Source organism: Mus musculus, chromosome 13 (assembly GCF_000001635.26).
Source record: "Mus musculus strain C57BL/6J chromosome 13, GRCm38.p6 C57BL/6J".
Lineage (NCBI taxonomy): Eukaryota > Metazoa > Chordata > Mammalia > Rodentia > Muridae > Mus > Mus musculus.
The window spans coordinates 33,830,917-33,847,929 of record NC_000079.6 but is presented as its reverse complement, the minus strand read 5'-3'; the positions used below and the strand labels follow the sequence as shown (position 1 = coordinate 33,847,929).

Here is a 17,013-nt window from a genome sequence, read left to right as displayed (position 1 = left end):
ATAGTAGAATCAAATCTTTTATGAGTACACTCCATGTCTAATGTGAGAAAGATCTTTTTAAAAACCGACCCACTGATCATGTTTCACTAGCATAAGGCAAAACATTTTGTCTATATTCATGATCTCTGCTTCATGTCTGATCTACCCCTGAGAAGTGATGTATAACTTAATCATGCTTCATAGGTTAGTCACTATACATGACTATTACTGGTAGTTCATTGGAAATAGTGTTGGATCACTTGACACGAAGAGCTAGAAGGCAATGTGACATGGTGATGAAGGTTTGCCATATGCCATTTGAACAGCTTTATTGCTCATGGAAAATGTAATTTTGCACATTGAAAACTAACAATGCAGGTGTGATTTGAAGTGTATGTACACATCTACCTCTAGAACAGCCTGGCTTTTCTACTATAGTTATGTGGCTATTACTCATGTAATCAAATTGGGTTAATCAAGCAGTTGACAATAGTGGGTGGCTTAGTCCATTAGGTGGGTTCCTAGTCTTCTAAGTTTCCATTGGCTAGACACCTAGCCTTCCTTGATTCCACTCAGTGTCTTCTGGATTATAGGAAGAATTGCTAAATCAATACAATCTACCGCCATCACTGACCTCCAAGAGTAAGAGCTGTTTGCATTCCATCAGTTAGCCAATCGATAGAACTCTGAATATTTCACATGGACAACAGGAGCATTACCTACAGTTACAAAATGTGTGTCAGGGTGAAGCATGCACAACTGCTAAGAGGATGTTTGTCTTCTTTTCTGAGGCCACAGGAGGTGACATGTGGGTGCAGAATGATTTCTTAGCTGCTGTGTTGGGATGTGTTCAGTGACCTTTGTGTGCATGGCAGTAATCATTTAGGATGTTTAGAAGGAATATGTTTTTATAAGTAGAGCATATAGCATATGCTAAGTGACAGAGTACATGGCTTCGCATCTGCAAGGTCATGATGTAAATTCCTGGGAAGAATTTTTTCCATACCAAAAATATAACACAGAAAAACATATGTAGTTGGAAAAATCCAAAATTTCTGAGTAAAATGAGGTGTATTTTCTACTCATAAATAACATTCCTGGTAAATATCTGTCTTTCTGTCTCTCTCGTTTCTCTCTCATTTGTGTGTGAACGTGGTATATGTATGTGATGTATATTTATACACAGTGTGTGCAGTCTGTGCTCGTGTGTTTTACATTTAACTTACAAAAGAAAACAAAATGCTATTCTTTATTTTATTTTATTTTTGCCTTTAGGAAAGGCAGAAATTAGAGTTGTGTATAGAATTCTAGTACAAACACTGAGTGTGTTTTCCCAGAAAAGCTGGAAGGATAAGCCATAAATATTAGAGAGGCAAGGATCCAAGAAGCTAATGGGAGTGAGATATTTGAGCATTCCTTTATGTTTCAGTCCTTTAAAAGTAAAAACTCTTCCCAATCTGTTGGTGGCTTTTTTGTCTTATTGACAGTGTCCTTTGCCTTGCAGAAACTTTGTAATTTTATGAGGTCCCATTTGTTGATTCTTGATCTTATAGCACAAGCCATTGCTGTTCTGTTCAGGATTTTTTCCCCTGTGCCCATATCTTCGAGGCTCTTCCCCACTTCCTCCTTTATAAGTTTCAGTGTCTCTGGTTTTATGTGGAGTTCCTTGATCCACTTAGACTTGAGCTTTGTGCAAGGAGATAAGAATAGATCAATTCATATGGTTTTACATGATAGCTGCCAGTTGCGACAGCACCATTTGTTGAAAATGCTGTCTTTTTTTCCCCACTGGATGGTTTGAAGGAAGACTTCGTTCCTTCTTAGAAGTGGGAACAAAATACCTATGGAAGGAGTTACAGAGACAAAGTTTGGAGCTGAGACTGAAGGAAGGACCATCCAGAGACTGCCCCACCTGGGGATCCATCCCATAAACAACCACCAAATCCAGACACTATTGCATATACCAACAAGATTTTGCTGACAGGAGACCCTGATATAGTTGTCTCCTGTGAAGCTATGCCAGTGCCTGGCAAGTACAGAAGTGGATGCTCACAGTCATCTATTGGATGGAATACAGGGTCCCCAATGAAGGAGCTAGAGAAAACTCCAAGGAGCTGAAGGGGTCTGCAACCCTATAGGAGGAACAACAATATGAACTCACCAGTACCCCCAGAGCTCGTGTCTCTAGCTGCATATGTAGCAGAATATGGCCTAGTTGGCCATCATTGGGAGGAGAGGCCATTGGTCTTGCAAAGATTTTATGTCCCAGTGCAGGGCAATGCCAGGGCCAGGAAGCAGGAGTGGGTGGGTAGGGGAGCAGGGCAGGGGGAGTGTATAGGGGACTTTCAGGATAGCATTTGAAATGTAAATGAAGAAAATATCTAATAAAAAATTGTTTAAAAAATACTGGCTAGCATGACACCATAGGTCACAGATGAATTAGACAGAGGTCTGTGCCTAGTTTCTGGCATGTCATCAATTAAATTTTATATCAGACTTTCTCCTCCTCCCTAGAGCTCCCTGGGACTAAACCACCAATCAAAGAAAGCACACAGAGGTACTCGTGGCTCTAGCTGCATATGTAGCAGAGGATGGCCTAGTTGGCCATCAATGGGAGGAGAGGCCCTAGGTCCTGTGAAGGTTCTATGCCCCAGTATAGGGGAAGGCCAGGGCCAAGAAGTGGGAGTGGGTGAGTTGGGGAGCATGGGGAGGTGGGAGGGTATAGGGGATTTTCAGAGGGGAAATAGGAAAGGGGATAACATTTGAAATGTAAATGAAGGGAACATCTAAATTAAAAAAAAAAAGGTAAAAACTCACAGCTGGGCTTGAAGCCTGGTTTGCCACTGAGATCTACTAAGTAGAGGGGTCTGAGCTCTGGTAAAAGATCCTAAAAGTTCCTCAGAAAAGTGTCTGTCTTCACAGACTTTGGAGACTCAGAGTCTCCAAAGATCAGTGGTTTGAGTCTAACTTTCCAGCCCATGCATACAACTGTCACAGACCCAGACACATTCCAAAAAGACTACAGAAAAGTAAGTCCACTCCCAGGCCTCTTGCTGGCTTCAACTCTCTGAGAACCCAAAGCCTGATGCATGTGTTAGGAGGCCAGGATCTCACTTTCTGGGCAGGCTGGGGTCACATATAGATTCCTAAATTGAGGATTGCCACATTTTATAAAGTAAAGGCATCCTGTACAACCAAGTGTCAGATCAAATGTCAGTAAGGTCATTGCTGTGAGTCCTTGGTTTAGGCAAAGGAGGCAGAGTTGGCCAGACCCTTAAACTTGGCCATCATTTACCCACAAGTTCATCTTGCCCTCCAAGATAACTGTGAGATGACAAACAGGGTTTTCGTCCTCATTTGAAAAAAAAAAAAAAAAAGCAACTCTTCTTTTTAGCATATCTGGGAAAACGTACATGTGCTGTATGTGTTTATACTAGATTCTACATACAGCAATAATTTCTGCCTTTCCTTCAAAAGAATAGCATTTTGTTATCTGTGAATGGTTTCGTAACTTGAACTTAAAAGACTGCTCCCTTCAACACACACACACACACACACACACAAACACACCACATAGACACAAAAGCACAGACTGCCCACACTTGTGTATACATTATGTACATACACTACACTCACATAAAAATGAGAGAAACACACACATACACACACACACACACACACACACAGAGAGAGAGAGAGAGAGAGAGAAACAGACAGAGACAAAGAGACAGACAGAGACAGAGAGACAGACAGAGACAGAGAGATATTTACTAGGAATGCTATTCATGAGTGACAAACAACTAATTTTACTCATGTATTTTGATTTTTTTTCAAATAAGTGCATTTTTCTGTGTCTAATTATTTTGGCCCAGAGAATAGTGGAGATGTGGAACACCTAGTTGTCTTTGTTTCTTTTCTCTCTCTCTCTCTCTCTCTCTCTCTCTCTCTCTCTCTCTCTCTCTCTCTCCCTTCCTTCCTTCCTTCCTTCCTTCCTTCCTTCCTTCCTTCCTTCCTTCCTTCCTTCCTTCCCTCCCTCCCTCCCTCCCTCCTTCCCTCCTTCCTTTCTTTCTTTCTTTCTTTCTTTCTTTCTTTCTTTCTTTCTTTCTTTCTTTCTTTCTATTTGTTTAACTGTACTTGCTAGACAAACACTCAGATTTCTGTTGTGCTTTGTCCCATTTATGCCCATTAAGTGCTGGTGCACTTCTGGTGTTGATAAGGCTGTCATTCAGTCTTGAAAAAGGCAGAGTGAACAGGATGCTGAGACCACATTTTAGTCCTTCATAGAAAATTACTCAGAGACTCCAGCCTGGGTTTGATCCTCTTCCTGTTCTTCCAGAGTTTGTTGTTAGAAAAGTTATCCAGGACCAGAAAAGTCAGCTGCCCTATTGCCACTTGGGATGGCCAGGAGGCAAAAGATGTGTTGTTTTGCTGGGTTCAGGTCACCAGGCTCTGACCTCTGAATTTCCTAACCTAGAAGGCCCAGACTACACCCACCTCTCTGCTCTACCAGTATTTGAGGCCCTGGGTGCAGCTAGTGCCTTCAGATATATGCTCTTCTCATCATCTCCAGGTGAACCTAGGGTCCTGTATATGCTCTGCTGCGGGCTGGCTTTGGCACTGGGTACTGGCAGGAAGGTGTGTGTGGTTCAGGGCAAGAGCCCTGCAATCCTGGTTATGATTTCTTATCTGAGCCATGAGAGAGTCCCAATGACTCCTCTAGGGTGTCAGTTTCCGTTGTTGGTGCTGCCCTTGTGTTCCCAGCCAGGTGGTGGCTCTGCCACCTGCTCTGATGCCAGGGACATGAGTAAAGCACAGATTGTGGAGGTAGCTTGTGCACTAAGGGGTCTGTCAGCTGACCCTGGGGACACGTGTGACTCTGCTTGCTCAGAAGTTGAGATACTGAACTCCTGTCAAATGAGACAAGCTTTGGAATCTCAAAGGGCTGGAGTCAGAAAGGCTTGGAAGTCAGTGCCAAGGGTATTGGATCTGTTTTTCTGGAGGCTCTCTAGAATGTGTTGTGGTCTTTGTGACTTGCAAAACTGGAAATTTTGCAAACCACAGCTACTTGGAGACCCTCAATGTGAGAAGATAAGAAACTGGTGTGGAGCTCTCCTGATCATTTGGTGTGCTTTCTATTAAATGCATGTCAGGTGAAATGTTAAAGGATCTGGAGTCTACCAGGATAGCCTTATAGGTTTTGCCAAAAGTTTTGATCCTGTTTTCTGTTCCAGATGAAACTGTCCGGTGAGTTACATTTTTCTCACTTTCTCCTTGTTTGTTGATGGACACAGAGCTTTGTTGTGCTGATCAAGTGATCTGCCCCTGAAAAACAGGTCTTCAACTCCCTTTTCTCTTAAAATTGTTTTGAGAATTAAAAGTATGTAAAATTAGCATTTCCATGGTATTGAGGTGACTGGAAATTTTAGGGAGTCCTACCTAGAGTACCATCTGGTTCTAGGAAAACTGGGGTTCTTTTTTAAGGGTTCCCAGATGCTTTAAAAATTTTTTCACCAAGAAAAGACACAAATGGAAACTTGACCGGTTTTATTAGAGTTTAAAAGAAAAACCACAGAACAGCTCTTGGGAGTTTTGAGGTAGAGTGGAGGAAGAGAAAAATCCTGCTGATTGAGTTAGGAAGGGAGGTTCAGCAAGCAGCCAAATGCAAAAAGGGAAGCAGTATAGAAGCAAGGAAGGCTTACTCAAGGTGTGGAGAGAAACAGAAAGAAAGAGACAAAAATGAGAAAAGGGAACAGCTGGGCTTTTCTGTGTTTTGACACAAAAGGATGGACATAGCAACCAGAGCCTCACAGCAGCTTGGAAGTGACAGTACCAGATGTGGGTTTTCTGGAAAGTATAAGTTCATTATCTCCTTAGATGGACAATTATCTCCCATGCATTTAGCTGGACATTTGCTGAATCCCCTCCAGAGGGATGGTCTCTTAGCCACGTGATTAACTCTTTGTTTTTTGAGTAGCTTGGAATGTTAGATATCCCCAGGCCAGAGGTAGAGTCCATTCTCTTGACCAGAAGGAAATAACTTTTTTGAATTGGCCTCAACAGAGAGCTTTGATCAAGGCTACTGTAACAATCTTCTCTCTAAAGAGGTGACACCCAATCATTTAGGAGAGCTTCCAGAGACTCTCCTGTTTCACCTCCCTGGCACATGATTAGGATAGCAACTATGTGCTACCTTGTCAATCGTTACACATGCATGGCAGTCCCTCTATCCATTGAGCTATTTTCCAAGCCCAGTAGATTTTTTTTTGTTTGTTGGTTTTTGATTCCACCTCCTTGGCTCATGACTGGGATCACTAATATATACCTCCTTCTTGAGCTTTACAGTTTCTGAGGGTCCAAACTAAGATCGTCACAATTGCATGGCATGCACTTTACCAACTAAGTCATTTCCCCTGCCCAACACCAATATTTCAATCAGCAATGATATTCAATCTCTCCTCCAAGCAGTCAGACTTCGTACTTCCCTAATTCCCTCCTGAAAGAAACTGGGAGATGTTAAGTATTATGCTATTGCACTAGAAAAATTGGACATGCATGTAAGGTCCTTGTTTTCATTTGTTTATTTTCTTTGATACAGGGCCTCATTATGTAGCCTATGCTAGCCTGGACTTGCTATATCGACAAGGATGGACACTTTGTGCATGTGCCTTTACTTTCCATGCTGTATCTGTCTCTTGTTCACCAAGTCAGAGCACAATGTTGGTGAGAGTGAAAATTCAGGCTATATATTAGATTGTGTGTTTATTATGCTTATTGTAATCCTTCATTCTAGGTACACCATCATGGACTCTCTGCTGGAAGCAAATGCTACTTTTACCTTAAAGCTTTTTAGAGTATTGGGCGAAGACAGCTCAAAAAATGTATTTTTCTCATCCTCGAGCATGTTTTCATCTCTGGCTCTCATCTTAATGGGAGCAAATGGAACCACTGCAAGCCAGATAAGTCAGGTAATCAGCACCATTATACAGCAGATAAATACTGTGAACTGTCAGTTGAGCTTGTCCCCAGTATTCCAAATTTCTCTTGCAGTTGACATAGGGATGTGACTGGAGAGGTGATAGGCAGGATGTGCTGTCCTTGTTGGAATCCTAGCTATAGCATTCTGATCCACTGGTGGTGACTGTGTATGTGAAGGTTAATTTGGTGCAAAAATGACAAAGGTATAGCCCCAAGGCCCCCATGGTCTCCATTGTCTGTTGTCTGGCCGTAATGGATCTCAACCCTCCAATAGGTAAGGTCTGTTCCTAGGCTCTTAAAGTTTATTTCCAAATGGGGCCAGTCTTGTATGGAAGACCAGGGGTAGAACCTTTGGAGGATATTGTTGCGTTCTGTGCTTTATCTGCCAAAGTATGTGAACCTCAGAGACCATCTGCCCAGAATAAGGTGGATAAAAGTACAGTGCATACTTCCTGAAAGTGCTAGCTTTGGTTGTGTAGCAGACACTACAGATTGTCTGGCTTAATTAACAGAGTATTTTCTTATAGTTCAAGTGGCTGAATACTAAATTACAGGAGTTAGAAAGCTGCTTTAAAAATTTTTTTTTATAAATAGTTAATGACAGTTTTGTCTCTCCTCAATATGGGAGTTTTTGGTTTGTCATGAGATGAGTCAAGTGGCATTTTGTTGAGGTAGATTCATGTGGTCTTTTGTTGAGGCAAGACCCAGTGAAGGACAAGTTTTATTTGGAGAGAGTATAAGTAGGACTCAATTGATAGTGACAGGGTGCTTGTATAGCTGACCTTAGAATGTTGGTTTTGTGTCTTTGTTCTTTACTTTGTTGAGAGAGGCATGCCAGAACTTCTCCTGGGGTCATGGCTGATTCTGTTACCTCCTGCTGACTCATGCAGATTCTGTGGAGGTCTTACTGTTTCTGCTGGATTGTTCAGCCTCCTCTGATTTGGATTTAGTACCCAGACACTACTAAACTAGACTGCTGGTATCATGACAAACAGAGATTGAAATTTCCCCAAAGAACTACTTCCAAACAGGTCCACATCCCTTTGTTCTATTTACCATTTTTTCTTCCTTTGGACTGTGGGCTAGAAATGAGATCTAAGCATCTGAGAGCTCTTATCAAAAGTAGGTTTAAAAAACCTAAGCTTACATCTCCTGGATGTCTGTGTCATGATCAGCTTATATTATAGGGATGCACATTGCGTTTAGCTCACTTAATGACTTCTTTAAGCTTCACTGTCCCTACAAAATCTTAGCTCCAGATATAGTAGTTATATTTGAGGAACTGGGTGTCAGATGTCAATATGCCGATTTGGGGAAATACATTCAGTACATGGGAGAAAGGGCACATTGCAACCTCTGAATGATAACAATTCTGATTCACAGCCAAGTGTATGTGTCCAGACTCTTTTACCCAAGGTTAGGGATATTTGATTCATCCCTGCTTCTGTTTGAAGTCAGTCTTTCCTAATCCATGCCCACTTTATGTCACAATACTGCTCTTGGCAGTATATATATATATATATATATATATATATATATATATATATATATCAGACAGTGGTGGAGGCAGCCCAGACTCAAGAGCATGGAAGAGACAGAATGGTCAGAAGCCAGGTACACTTGAGTGATATCAGGTTTGATTGGGAGCCATGCTTAAAGCCAGAGAATCAGTGAATTTGAAGAGGTGGATTTGTGAAAGACCATTTCTTCTCAGATGAGGGCTTATAGGGCACATAGAGGACCCCAGACAGGGAAACTTCAAGGTATGTTCAATTGCAACTAGGTGGGTCTTTGAGTGGTATCAGGAATTGGTAAAATTATGAGAATGAGTTATGTATGAACTCTTTTCCTATAGGTTGGCCTGATGAATTTGTGTTTTTAATCTGTTTTGATTTCAGGTACTTTCTTTGGATAAATGCAGCAATGGAGGTGCAGATGTCCAGCAGGGCTTCCAGTCACTTCTCACTGAAGTGAACAAGACTGACACAGGGCACATGCTCAGAAGAGCCAACAAGATCTTCAGTGATAACAATTTTGACATCATGGAAGTAAGTGTCATGTAGTACTCAGAGATGTTAGGCTGAAGTTACCTTCTAGCCATCACATAGGCTTATATATACATATATGCACACTTTCAACACAGGCACACACCCACATGAAATGCACATTTACCTTACACATACAAAGACAGATAAAAAATAAAAACAGTTCTTTCAAAGAGGAATTTAGCATGTAGCCACGAGATGAGCTGTTTCATAGAAATATTGAGAAACTATTATATGTATACTGCTGGCATAATGGGATTTTCATTCTTACTGTGTTGGGTTATCTTTTGTATCATGGCAGAAGGTCAGTGGTCATTAAATTCATTGTCATTTCATAGAGTAAATTAGCATGTGGCTTGTTTGTTTGTTTGCCTTGTGCTGGTGATCAGTTCCCTGAATGACCCTTTGCAGGCTAGGCTGGTCCTTCACTACTGCAATGAGCCACTGACCCCGCATCCTAACACAGGTTGTATTTGCATGAATTACTTGCCTCTGCCATTGAGCTGCCTGATGTAGTGACCATGGTCCAATTACATATCATGAATTAACATCAATTACAATTATTTACACAGTTTTATAGCTTCCAGGTCTAGTTCCCTAGTGTTCTCTAACTATAGGTGACACTATTTTGAGTGGTATAAATTTGTATTACTGTTAACATGGAAAACTGTGGTAGAAGCTCCGGCCTGTGCACAGCACAGAAGTGTTATATCTCCTGTGCAACCCTCACTCTGCCATTGTGGTGGCCTCTTAGAGCGACAGCAGTATGATACTGCATCTGAGGGTGCTCACAATTACCTCATTGAGCTTCAGCTACTGCCTAAAGAACTCAGCTGTTCATCATGGTTTTTAGCGATTCTCATACCAACCAATATTTTACCTAATTCATAAACTATGGTTAAAGGTAGTCAGAAACAGAAAGGCTGGATTTTATACTTTCTGTATGTTTGTTTGCAAATCCCATGTGTACATCTGAATTTTTGTTTTTGTGCATTGGGAAGGAGGCTGTTGGCATTAATCACTTTCATGGCTGTGTAGTCTTTTAATGTCTGTCTCAGTCTTTTAAAGAGTCCTGCTACAAGTTATACAGAGTAGAGATAGAAAAGTTGGACTTTAAGGGTACTCCGGAGCAGTGTCGACAGCACATCAACGCCTGGGTAGCCAAAAAGACAAAAGGTAAACATAGAGTTTCTCTATTTTGTTTGTTTTTAGTGCTGAAATTTGACTACAGGGCACTAAGCATTCTGAGCAGGATCTCCTTTGCCACTGAGTTATATTTACCCCATCCCTATTAAACAGCCCAATTAAAAATAACAACAACAACAACAACAAAGCACTACATTTATGTGTTTTTTGTTATTGTTGTTGTGTGTTTTTGCATGTCTGTGCACACATGCATTCAGGAACACTCACAGATTTAGTTTTCTCTTCCTACCAGTGTGTCCTGGGATTCTACTCAGTTCTTCAGGTTTGGTAGCAAGTGCCTTCACTTGCCAGGACAGTCTTCTGTGTCTAGTCTTTATTTTTGTTTTTGTTTTTGTTCTTTGAGACACAATCTCACTATCTAGCCTTGGCTGTTCTGAAACTCACTATTTAGACCAAAATGGACTTGAACTCACAAATCAGCCTTCCTCTCAAGTCCAAGTATTAAAGACATGTTCTATGCTGTCTGGGTTTGCAGTCTGTTGTTGCTAATAATATTGTTAGTGCTTTCACAATATCTTCAAATGTAAACAATATTTTCCTTTTGTTCTTTAAATAAGGACTTCTTTTGATTTGCCTGAGGACTGAACCCAAGGACTTGAGTATACTAATGTTGATCTGCATCTTTAGCTCTTAATCAGGACTCCAGAGCAGCAGGTGGCACCATTTGCTTATGATCCCTTTGCAAGTATCAGCAAATTCTGCTAGCTATTTGGGTTTTATCTTTGTTACTGTCCTCTTGATGTGAAGAGACACCATGGCCAAGGTAACTGTTATAGTAGATAGCATTAATTTGGAGTTTACTTACAATTTTAGAAGTTACTTATTTCAGTGTCATCATGTCAGGAAGCAGACAGAAATGGTGATGGAACAATAGCTGAGAGCTTTATGTTTTACACCCTGATCTATGGGCATCAGGCAGAGAGAGAGAGAGAGAGAGAGAGAGAGAGAGAGAGAGAGAGAGAGAGAGAGAGAGAGAGACTGGGCCTGCTGTGGGTTTCAGAAATCTCAAAGACCACTCTTAAAGACCACCCCCAACAGTATACCTCCTCCAGCCATGCCATATCTACTAATCCTTCCAAAACAGTTCAACTGAGGACTGAGCATGGACCTTTGGGGGCCAGTCTCATCCAAATACCATGAGGCTTTAATTACTTCTTTTGTTGTTGTTGTGTGTTAATTCCTTCTTTCAGATGTAATCAGAGAGTTGCTGTCTCTATATACAGTGAATTCAAACACTAGGCTGATCCTTGTGAATGCCACCTACTTCAAAGGAAAGTGGGAGAAGCAGTTTAACAAAGAGGACACCAGGGAGATGCCTTTCAAAGTCAGCAAGGTAACCACAGTGCAGTAACTAAGGAGACTCCTGGGCAAGGTCCCCTGTTCACACTGGCTTCTAAAAATAAAGAGGATCCTCATGTAGCCTGTGCCTCTCATGTCTCTGGGAAGTTCAGCAGCCAGATTCTCTCTCAGCCGTGGGACCTTCTCCTCCCTTCTCCTTTTGCATGTTGCCAATGATGGGTGTAGGCTATTTGGTTTCAGTCCAAGTCCTGCTTCTGTCATGGGCTATGCTGTTACTGGCAGACATTGTGGTCAATTCTGATGGCAGAGCTCTGCAGTGTCCTCTAAACAGTCTTTTATAAAAAATTTGAGATATGAAAATCTGAACTCTGGATGTGTATGAGGCTCCTTGTGGCTCTGAATTCAGCCCATTCCTCATGATTCCCTGAAGTAGTGCACATTCCCTTTTTTCAGTGTATCTTCCCAGAAGATACACTGGGTCTTCTGCCTCTTTCAAGAGGACCATACCTCCTGGTCATTGCCACAAAACCATACAGAGGGAAAATAGCCTTTCTCATCCTGTTGAAAAAACAGCTGAAGGCAAACAGCTGTGCAATGAGTGCCTGTCTCAGTAAACACTGAACCAGTGAGTGAACCAGGGAGTGAGAGTCATTCTTGGTTTTATGGAATAATTATAGCCCTTTGCTTACAGACAAGCCACACAATGAGATATGTACCTGGGATGTGTTCATGTTCAGCCTCTTCTAGATTTGAGCATGTTATTTGCTGCTGTCCCATATTTATATTCTCTCTCCCCCTCCTACCCCTCCCTGCCATCATCCCCACCCTTTGTACTTTTACTTTGAAGCTAACAAAACAAATTAATTACATCATATTCTGGATCATTAGCCAGACCTTACATCTCCCTGACGTAGTTGAGTTTGAACTTTCAGTTTCTTAGTGTTGGGGTTCAAGATTAGCCACACAAACCACTCAGTTACCAATCTCAGCCAGATACTGATGTTTAATGAACACATATTCCAAGACTGATTAAGCAGTGATGCAGCCAGGAGTTGTTAGTCAAGCTTCGACCCAGGGCAGTTCCCAGGGCCAGTTTTTATATTCCTTATAACATGGAAAAACCAACACCAGGTCTATTTGCAACATTTAGGCCATTCAAAGAAGCTCTGTCTGATCTTGAAGTAGATTGGTTGAGTCTAGGGGCAGGGAAGCTAGGGAATTTCCTGTGTCTAGGAGGCTTAGCGACACCTTACAGCAATATGACATTATGGTTAGGAGAAGGAAAGTTGGGAAAGGATAAGGTCATGAGCTACAAAATGAAGGTTGAGGTAATATAATAGAACTATTGTCAAGTTTGAACATTTAATGTTCAAAAATGCATTTTATTTCAAGCTTTATTCATAATAAACTGTTTTTTTCCTGGTCAAAGTATTTCTGTCTTTGAAGTCACTTATGACAGGATCCTACCTTAGGCCTTCCTTCTACTGCAAGCAACAGAAACCTTAGATGGTACAGTTGAATTCATACAAGTTTATCACCTACCAGGAGGACAGAAAATGGATGAATGCCTGTATGTGGTGATGCTCTTGAAAACTGGCTCTTCTTTTCTGTTCTGCCAGTCTTTGCATGCAGTGTTTTTCTTCATTCTCGCAGCAGGGCTTTGACCCTGACTCTGTAGTCCATAGGGGAGGATATAGGCCTGAGAGCAAGAAGCCTCCTTCTGAAATCTTTCCCATACATTCCATCAATGGGAATATACTTATTGTGGCTCCTACTAATTGCAGAGCCAGTACACATTGTCTTTCTTCTTGTCTCTGCACTGGATACAGACTGCTCTGTGGTTATAGTAGATTCTGACAGGAATCCATATATGTGGCCATGCCTCCAAAGGCACAAGATTTTCTGTTCTATAGATTCATATTTAAATTATGAGCAGTATTACAGCTCATTAGGTTGCTACTAATATAGTCTTCAGATGTCACTTGAGAGCCTACTCTGCCCAAGACACTAACTGGCTTGTGTGCCTAACCTCATGAGGCTCTGTTTTCCTAGAGGAGAGAAATATATGATAAACATAGGTACATGGAGGTTTGTTGGGAGGGCTCCAGAGACCTACAGAGGTGGTGGCAGCACGCTGTGCTTAGGTGCACTGCCAGTAAGAGCTGCCAAGGAACCCTTCACTGGGAAGATGACATAAGAAGCATGAGCTTCTGAGAACCAGTTAGGCAGAAAGAGACAATCTAGTTAACCACAATGCCACAAACAGCGCTATGAGTTTAGTGGATCAAATAAGAGAGACTGAAGTAGAAGAGGAAGCAAGGAGAAGTCATTTCTATACTAGTGTGTTTAAGAACTTTAACTCTTATTCCTGCTAGAGTGGTCTGACTTGCCTTGTGCAGGGTCCTCTGGCTGCTGTGCCAAATTCAGTGAAAAGGAGGTTATCACCTCCAGGGCTGTGAGGATAATGGTGGAGGTTAAAAATTAAAGTAACACTTTGGTTATAATTCAAAGACACACACAGTCCAATTTGGCAATGACTCAAATCAAGGTCACGAAATTGTTTTGACAACTGGAAGAAGAATATCACTGTCAACCAGAACAAATAAGACTCATAAGGTAGACCAGAAATACAAAGGGATATCAAATTGCAAGAGTCAAATAGACTGTAAAATACATTATCCAGAGTTCAGGAAGAAGTCCAGGCTACAGCAATGTATTTGGGAATTATGTTCAAAGTCATGAGAATAAATGAATTCCTCCAACAGAAAAGAATAGTTTGCCTATGGCATCACAGGTGTTTGAATTTGGGCCAGTCAGCTTCTGTCATCACAATTAATATGGAGATAGCCAAGTGTGCCCAATTAATTATCTCTTTCAAGGTTACATCTGAATGACCTGAGCATCCTCTTCTAGGCCCCATCTCTTAATGATTCCTTCCCTTTCCAAAGCCCCACTCTATGGGATAAGTCTTGAAAAATGGGCCTTTAGAGGCATGTAAAGTCTAAATTCTTTCAGGACTGATAGAATGTTCTAGAAGTCCAATAAAGACAGTTCTCACAGGGAAAGTGGCTACCTTCCCCTGTTGAACTTGCCTGGTATGCCTTGTTATCTATCCTTTACAGAATGAGAAGAAAACTGTTCAAATGATGTCTAAAAAGTCTACCTTCAAAACTTACTACGCAGAAGAGATATCTACTACTATTGTATTCCTTCCTTATACTGACAAAGAGCTGAGCATGATCATCATGCTGCCAGATGAACAAGTTGAACTGAGTATGGTAAGAAGTATGGGACCTTGATGGAGCTGTGAGAGAGAAAGAGTGGCATTGGGTTTATACTGGTGCAGCTCTCCTATGCTCATATGATCATGTTTTTATTTTCTATTCATTTGTGGGGCTGGGGCGGAACCTAGGACCTGGACCATGCCTTTCAAGCTCTGCACCCCATCCCTTCCCAGCTACCATATGGGTTACAGTTACTCTTTTTTTGGGCAGTGTAGAGCCTCCTCATTGTCACAAGAGCTCTATGTGGCATGACCTTCCTAAAGTTTTTAACCCTCTTCTAGGTGGAAAATCAAATATCTTACAAGAAACTTATTCAGTGGACGAGGCTTGTCAAGATGGAAGAAGAAGAAGTGCAGGTTTTCCTCCCACGGTTTAAGTTGGAGGCTACCTATGACATGAAGGATGTCCTCTGCAAGCTGGGCATGACTGATGCCTTTGAGGAGAGCAGAGCAGACTTTTCTGGAATATCTTCCAAGAAAGGCCTATTTCTGTCCAATGTTGTGCACAAAAGTTTTGTGGAAGTCAATGAAGAAGGCACAGAGGCTGCAGTTGCCACTGAAATAGTCACAGTGGGGTCACCACTGACTCAGCGGTGCTTAATTGCTGACCGTCCATTCCTTTTCCTCATTCAAGGTGATAAAAGCAAAGAGATTCTGTTCCTTGGCCGGTTCTCTTCTCCCTGAGGAAAGGGTGTTCCTGTCAGTATTTTACTTACTGGCCGTGGTTTGCCTGTGGCCCAAGTGACCTTATCCATAAATATAATGACAGTTATGAAATAAAGGGTTTATGGTACTCCACTTTCAGAACTGTGTGTCTGTCTCATGGGAGGATTTAAGATCTGAATTTTCATTTCTGGGGGTTTATGGTGTTGCTGTCTACAGTGCTCATCCATGTTGCAGAATGTTATAGCTTCCTTCAGTCAGCCATACATGTTCACACAAGAGAAATGGTGATGCTATCTCTTCTTCACTCAGCTGTCTTCAAATCTCATCTCACTTTGATGAGAGAATATGTGCAGTATAGGGCTCTGGGGGAAGTGTCCATGAGGACAGACTCAAGTCTCTGTGGGCAGCTCATGTCCCATTCTGGGGCAAGCAGAAGTGCAGTGTGCCAGGACTCAACTCCATGAGAAACACTCTTCTTTCTCTCTGTTTTTGTCCTCAACATGGGGTGTGTTATGAGCATCTTTATGACAAAGGCATGTGTAATTATTCTGGGGAATATGAGGATCACAACTCGTGAGTTTCTCTTTATAGGAAGTATAACAACTAAAAAAATCCCTTAGAGGGATGGGGGCAAACCATCTTGTTTTCTTGATGAGGCCATTTTATGTTTAATTGATCTCTGTGATGAGGAAACCCATGGAAAATTACCCAACTCTATTTCAGGACTTGAGGCTAAGATGCCTCAGCTAGCTTATCTTGGGTTCTGTTCAACTGCTAGCTTCTGCAAACCCTTCCCTGTAGTTGCTGAGTGAGATACTAGGATCTGGTTTTTGCCTTTAAAAGCCTCTTGGCCTTAATGATCAGGTAGGTCTGAAATACCTAAGTGTAGTCCCAGTCAGCTGGAGTCAAGACTTTCAATTAAGTAGAGACTGTATCAAGTGTTCGTCCTATGTGGGCTCCTCATAACATCAGGTTTCTACACCCATATTTTCACTTCCTGGAGATGCAGTCACAGCACTCAGCAGCTTGCTATCCTGCTGGGGTCCGTGTGACTGGAACAGCAAAACTGCTTTAGAACTAATGGAGTATAGCTCACAGGTTTGCACAAAGCTCAATGGATGTGCCTAGGAGAGGCAGAGCCCAGAGGACTGAGGGTCCTGAGGACTTCATGCTGTTGTGGAGTTTTGCTCTGCTTGTTACCCTCATGGTCATTATGATGATCACATTCATTATAACCTATGTGTTGTATGAAAATTCTAAAGGAGATTTCCAGCTCCTCACTTGGCAGTGTCATTGACACTTACAGAAATTGTGATTGGCCTTTTTAAATCATTGCTTCTAGAGCAGATTAATGATTCAACCACCACACTCAGAAAGAACTTAAAGTTGTAGATTGTTAGCAAAGTTAGGTTACAATTGTTTTTGTTAGAGGCTTTGATTTAGAAAAACTCGGAACAATTTATGTTTCAGAAAGGCACAATTTGACCATTGAACGAGGGATTTTTTTGAGGTCAGGGAACAAGACTATCAGCAGCTCAACTAGTACTAGTTGAGTTGCCT

At 41.7% G+C, this 17,013-nt stretch overlaps 1 protein-coding gene across 2 annotated transcripts; it reads left to right on the top strand.

The window, feature by feature from the left end:
• Nucleotides 1–4,521: 4,521 nt before the first annotated feature.
• On the top strand, nt 4,522–15,585 carry Serpinb6e (serine (or cysteine) peptidase inhibitor, clade B, member 6e). Of its 2 annotated transcripts, NM_001045535.2 has the most exons (8): nt 4,522–4,549; nt 5,211–5,223; nt 6,575–6,944; nt 8,853–9,002; nt 10,058–10,175; nt 11,396–11,538; nt 14,627–14,782; nt 15,070–15,585. In NM_001045535.2, exons 3-8 carry the CDS (start codon nt 6,624–6,626, stop codon nt 15,469–15,471), a joined length of 1,290 nt encoding a protein of 429 aa, NP_001039000.2. In that variant the 5' UTR covers nt 4,522–4,549; nt 5,211–5,223; nt 6,575–6,623; the 3' UTR covers nt 15,472–15,585. The 2 variants fall into 2 exon arrangements, with proteins under 2 accessions (NP_001039000.2, XP_011242621.1); XM_011244319.2 differs by lacking the exons at nt 4,522–4,549; nt 5,211–5,223 and having other exon boundaries at nt 6,490–6,944; nt 15,070–15,557.
• The last annotated feature ends 1,428 nt before the right edge of the window (nt 15,586–17,013 follow it).